This window comes from Musa acuminata, chromosome BXJ1-11, assembly GCF_036884655.1.
Source record: "Musa acuminata AAA Group cultivar baxijiao chromosome BXJ1-11, Cavendish_Baxijiao_AAA, whole genome shotgun sequence".
In the NCBI taxonomy this organism is placed as follows: Eukaryota; Viridiplantae; Streptophyta; class Magnoliopsida; order Zingiberales; family Musaceae; genus Musa; species Musa acuminata.
Window position 1 is genome coordinate 26,346,590 of NC_088337.1, and position 6,240 is coordinate 26,352,829.

The window sequence follows — 6,240 nt, forward strand, 5'->3', positions numbered from 1 at the left end:
AGGAGTTGCTTTCAATTGATGTGCTTAAAACATAAATTTCATGTCATTCTTAATGTTTAAGATCCAATAAGTTTAGTATAATTGTTGTCATTCAAAGGATCATGAAATACATTATTTGCAATGAACTATATATATTCTAGGAAAAAAAATCCACCCCCTTAGTATTGACATAATTACGAGCCTAATGTATTTTTTATTATTTAATATAAGGATATTTCAAGATTGAAACTAAAATATGAGGTCAATCAATCCTTTAGCATATCAACTTGTCTTTTAACACATTAACAAAACATCTTATTTATCTATAGTATTTAACCTTGACGCTTGATTCCCTAATTTAATATTCGATCTTTTAACTCTAAATTCAATTCGCTTACTCGATATTCGATTCTCCAATTTGATATTTGATTTAATTTTTAAAATTTATTAATTAATTTTATCATTAAAATATGAGAAAATAAAATTACTTAATTAATCATATTTATCGAAACATGTTATAAGGTCACATGGATAATTATAACTTAATTAAATAGAGTTTAAACATAAACAAGAAGATAGATATCCATATATGTGGTGTATGGCATAAAATGTAATTGGTTTGAAATTATCAACTGATCCAAATATATAGATGATGATTTTCTATTTGTCTACTAATTTTATTTACTTTTGGTTTTAAAGTGGAAGCTTGATTTCTAATACTTGCTTGGCAGATCTTTCTTGTCACTTTTCTGCAAGCATTCATTCATGAAGTTAGGGAGAAACCATTAATTCTTAAAGATATTTGTCTTAACTCTTTTAACTCTTCAATTATTATAACTATAAAAGCAAATTTTTGGATCTAGAGATCATAATTGTTTATTATTCTTTAATCACTCATTTCTTTATCATTTTTCTGAATAATAGAAATGGTATTTGAGAAATAGTTAAAAATATATTTAAAAAATATATTATTATAATATTTCAAACTTAACTGGTAAAGATTGTAAACAAATGTCTCTTACTTTGTTTCCACCATCAAATGCTTTCTGAAGTATTTTGTAAGTTTCTTAATATCTTTATTAGAATAATAATCTGGAGAACATTATATCATCAATCCATATTAAATTTTGAAGAAAGTTTTCTTCTCTTTCTTCCTTTAATCTTTCAATTGTTTCTGTCTTTTTTTCTTAATTCAGTTCAACAAATTTATTTTTTTACAGACTCTCATAAATCTAGAGAGCCTAAAGGAACATTTATATGATGCAGCATAATAATTCTCCATCAATCTAGTGATATATGTTTAGAATATGATTGAGAAAGAGAAGGAAACTATTATATAACTTGGGTTTGATAAACTAGGGTTAGTCTACAACTCAAAGTTGAAAGAAACAATCAAGGAATATAAAAATCACACTCTTGGGATTTGTCTCTCCCTTAAAAGCATATTTCACATCCAATTCTTATTCTGAATCTTTTCTTTCTATGTGTAATTTGATTTTGTTTTTTAATAACCAAGTTAAACCTAATTTTAATTTTCTATGCTAACAATTAGCACCAAACAATCTCAAAGGATGAGAAATAGCTTAAGAAGCATATCATTCTCATCCTCATCTTTCTCTTTCAATGTCTAACTTGATATTGCCAGCTTCCATTAATCAAACCATGCTAAAAGACTAGCATGCAGAGCTTGCTTGTACAGATATCATTTCCTACCTACTTGGAATCCTTCAGGATGGCATTTGATTGATTGGAAGTACATGTTTTACTTTTTTTTGCTTTGATGGTAGCAAATGAATGGACTCGTTCATATTTCCTACAAGGAGGTGTACTTCATTATTAGCTGTCCCCCAAGTGAGGATAAAAGTTGACCTACAGTTCCTGTAGCCTTGTAGGCATGTTGCGTTGACCTTCTGAAAGTCTAAATCCTGTATTCTATAATGTTGTCTGAAACAGGACATGTGAACTATGAAACAATGATGGTGTTCCATCCCCTTAGTAATATAGTTTTAGTAGAACCTGTTGCAGTGCTGTTGCACAGTTCTTGCATGCTCTCATGAAAGATATTATTATCATTATTATTATTATTTAATCCAAGAACCTATAAACATATCACGTTTTATCCATAATTATCAGAATTGGAGCAGCCATTGACACGATTAAATTTCATTCTCAATCGAATTGATAATCAATTAGCTGAACTACAAATGGTTTCTACAATATAGTGAAAGAGAATGATAGGAATTTAATAGACACATTCAGAGACTAAAAAGTAACAAATATATTCAAATTTGGTTCCCTTTCATCCTTATAATAAAAAATTTAAATAATTTTAAAAAAAATATATGTATTTGTTAATAAATTAAGAGTTGAGAATATTTCAATCTCTTTAAAGATCAAGCAATTTAATTGATAAATTAAGCTGGTTGAGGGTTCAATTTTTCTCCCTATTTGAAAGGCGGCCTTTATGTTGAGCTATTTCCTTCATGGAAATGATAAAAAAGTATTTTTGCTTAACTTGATCTTCTGATGAGCTTTTACTTTGAGACATGGATATATGGAGTGAGTGACATCTTTCAAGGTTGGATCCTCCACCACTCCCAAATCCATATGATCTTAATTTCTCATGCCAATGATCATACACCATTTGCTGTACTGGTATTGGTTGGACCTATTAACGATGCCCATCGCATGTCAGTGCTCTCTCTCAACAGGCAGCAAGTGCATGTGGAACTCCAAGATAGATGCCAACCCTCTGCTGTCGGATATAGATGCAAACAAAACCCTCTAAAACATGCATGCATGGAAGAGGACAACTGCTGGCATCGAGTGGCTTTTATTGCCATGAGCACTTCGAACGCTTAGAGGGGAAGCAAACCAACATATCACTGTGGCACTCGAGGCCTTGTGTTGGGGATCATCAGCATGGTCTTCTTCTCCTGGAAAAGGTTCACAGGAGTACAAAGGAAATCATTGGCCCTTGTCTTCCTCCTCCCTCCACCATCAGTCACACTCTCATTATCTTGTTTATATCGTGAAAGCAAATTGTTTGTTCGATAATAAAATCTTTATTGTTTGGCCAATAATTTAAATTATTAGGAGAGGACTTAATATAGATTGAATTCTAATGACAATCTAGATTCGATTTGGAGGTTTAAGTTCGAATATTAGGAGAGGGACATCTTTAATCATATACTTGGAATTAGTCCATATTCTTGGTTGAAAGAGTCCATTTGGAGGTTTATATGTTAGACATATCATCCATGAGTCAGCTGAAGATAATAGGAAAGTATACTATCCCAATTTAATCTTAGTAACTTATATCTTCAATCCTATCACTTATTCTACGGGATCGGATCATAATAATACCGACTTATTATTGACTAACTAAAAACAAATAAATGAATATACTATGAATAAATCAGATTGAATATTTTAGACCAATGGTTTCAGATCTATATTTAAAATTAATGAATTAATTATCTCAATGAGAATTTTATTCTATCTATTGAGGAGGTAGAGAGTAGGTAATTGACATCCCTTGTCGGAACATAGAAGCTCACCACTTGAGGTGAAGAAGAACATAGGCATCTTTCTTCCTAACATTCAAGCAAGTCTTCGTACTGTGTTGACAAATGAAGTGGCTAAGCACATAAAATATCACCTGCACTAACTAGGAACATAAAAGCCAAGTGGATCCGTGTTCTTCCAGATAAGAAGACAAGAATAAGCCAAGAAATTCCATGTTTGAGATGATAGGCATCTGGACTCGGACATTGACCCTATTTGAGACTCTGGTGAAGAATTACTAATTGCATTCGAAGTATCAAACTCATAAAGAGTTAAATTCGCTGGTCGAAAATCTTCAGGACTTAATATGGTCTTTTCAGTCCACTCCAAAAGAAATTATGCACAAAGGAATGTATTTTCTCTTCTTTGATGGTTGTCAGGATTTCTTCTTGTATTGAGGAACATGTACTTAAAGAATAAGAAAGAAAATGACTAAAGAACTACAATGAGATTTATGGTAGGAATGCAATCATCATCATCAACAACCACAAACAACTCCTCATCTGCTGCCCTGTGTGTGAGGGGTCGTCGTCATGTCTCCATCGATGGTTTGGTTTTCCCTCACGTGAACACAGTTCTCCCATCTCCCCTCCTCTCCTTATCCACACACCTCTCTCTCTCTCTCTCTCCATCGGGATCCTCTTTCTATGGTGCTCGATGGTGCACGTTTCATCTCCCCCCGAGCTTGCACCGGTGCAATGCACCACCACACCTGTCCCTCCAAGTGTCCCTCTGATGGGAACATCGGCTCAGGTTTTTATTTCATCACAAACAAACAAACAACGGGATAATACATCGTGGTGCACTCGAGAACAAAGAACCTTTTTCTACACATCAAGCTGGGAGATTAACGAGCGGAGGAGGAATCAGAACAAGAGGAAGAAAAGGGTTACCGACAGAAGGAGACAAGACTTCCTGTTGGGTGATTCCAACTTTAATCTGACCCCACGGTCTGAGGTCAAAAAAGTCAACCACCGGAACAGAAGGTGAGGAGGGCATGTCACCGGTGGGACCCACTTCTACAACCAAAGCAGTTAAAAAAAGCTGAACCGGAGGGGCATCGATGACCGACGTGAGCAGAAGAAAGCGGAAAGAGAGAAATAAAATTTAGAATGGCCTCGGGAACGAGGGTTGGTCAACGTGTACCGGAGGGAGTGGGGGAGGGCCGAGGTCAACGGGCGATGTCCACTTTGGGTGGGTGCCCTAACTGCTCCACTCCCCAACTCAGCTTCGCTGCGGCTCCTTCATGCATCGGCACGTAATCCTGCATGAGACCAGCATTCTCAGCGTCAATCTTAAAGCGGAAGGAGCGATCAACTCCGTACCTCGAGCTTGGACAACAGCTCGTGGGCAGTGTGTGCAGAGATGATGATGTGGCGTGCGGCGGGCGCGACGAATCCCTCGTCCACAGCCTTGTCGACGAAGGAGAGCAACGAGTTGTAGTAGCCGTCAACGTTCAGCAATCCCACCTGCCACAGCCACAGATGATGGAGTGAGAAGAAAGAGATGGTGATGGAAAGGTTAGAATCAGTACAGTTGATGTATGAAGTATACAGGCTTGTCGTGGATCCCTAGCTGAGCCCAAGTAATCACTTCCAGGAGTTCTTCCAGGGTTCCATAGCCACCTAAGCATGGTTGAGAGTTCGATGCTAAAGGCTATGCAGTGTATCGATCTACAATATGTACGCACTTAAGTTACTAAAAGTACATGCAAAGTTATGCTGTAATGTTTACCGGGCAAAGCTATAAAGGCATCGGCTTGGCGGGCCATCTCGGCCTTCCTTTGGTGCATTCCTGAGACAGCCCTCACCTCTCCTACGGGCTCTCCTGTGATCTGCAGATCCCAGGAGTTGAAGTCGGGTCATGCTCTCGTAGGGGTAAATAAGAACCCCTGATCTAAGTGTCGAAATTGTAAGATAAAAATCCTGATGCTGAGCTTAATACTTCCAAAGAAGAAAGCAAGGAATAAGAAACAGGCAGAAATACCTCTCTAGGCATTAGAGTCCTGGGAATAACTCTGCAACAAATCCAAACAACATGAGTACATGAGAGAAAGAGAGAGAGGGAGAGAGCAAGAGAGAGAGAGAGAGAGAGAGAGAGAGAGAGAGAGAGAGAGAGAGACCCCAGGACATGACGACCGCCATCATGAACAGCTTGGGAGACGAGACCCATGAGGCCAACGCTTCCCCCACCATACACCAAGTCTATGTTCCTTTGGACCTGCAAAAACAGAGCATTCGTCCTCACATCAGAGTCCAACGACTTCTACCATAGTGCAGGGTAAAGATGTCAAGGAAAACGAAGCCGAAGAGGAGATGGGTCTGAATCAATTCTACAAATCCTACAGGCGACGAGCTGATTACAACACGATGGAAGACTAACCAATTCATGCCCGAGCTGGGTAGCTGCAAGCTGGTAGCTGGCCTTCTTCCCGGGGCTGCTGCCACAGAAGACACACACCCTTCTGAACCGCGAGGCAGATGACCTCTTGGCCACCACAGCCTGTGCCTCTGTTTCCATCAAATCAACAACACCAGAAAGAACACAGAGACGAAACTTTGTGTTCCTTTTTTGGGGGAAGACGAGTGCAGCTTTGCTTGCCAGCCTCAGCAAGATGAGTGCTTTCTCCCCTTCCTCCACTGCTTGCTCCTTTTTAAAGAGTTAAAGAGCAGTCAGGGGCACAGAAAGAGGAGA

The 6,240-nt window shown here is 38.0% G+C and overlaps 1 protein-coding gene across 1 annotated transcript; it reads right to left on the bottom strand.

Annotated features, from left to right (window-relative positions):
• Positions 1-3,975: 3,975 nt before the first annotated feature.
• Positions 3,976-6,240, bottom strand: LOC135597396 (cytokinin riboside 5'-monophosphate phosphoribohydrolase LOG1-like). Its single transcript, XM_065090301.1, has 7 exons — positions 5,929-6,240; positions 5,669-5,766; positions 5,533-5,563; positions 5,281-5,380; positions 5,101-5,171; positions 4,872-5,015; positions 3,976-4,810 (listed from the first exon to the last, which is right to left on the bottom strand). The coding sequence occupies exons 1-7, from the start codon at positions 6,064-6,066 to the stop codon at positions 4,718-4,720; spliced, it is 675 nt and encodes a 224-aa protein (XP_064946373.1). The 5' UTR covers positions 6,067-6,240; the 3' UTR covers positions 3,976-4,717.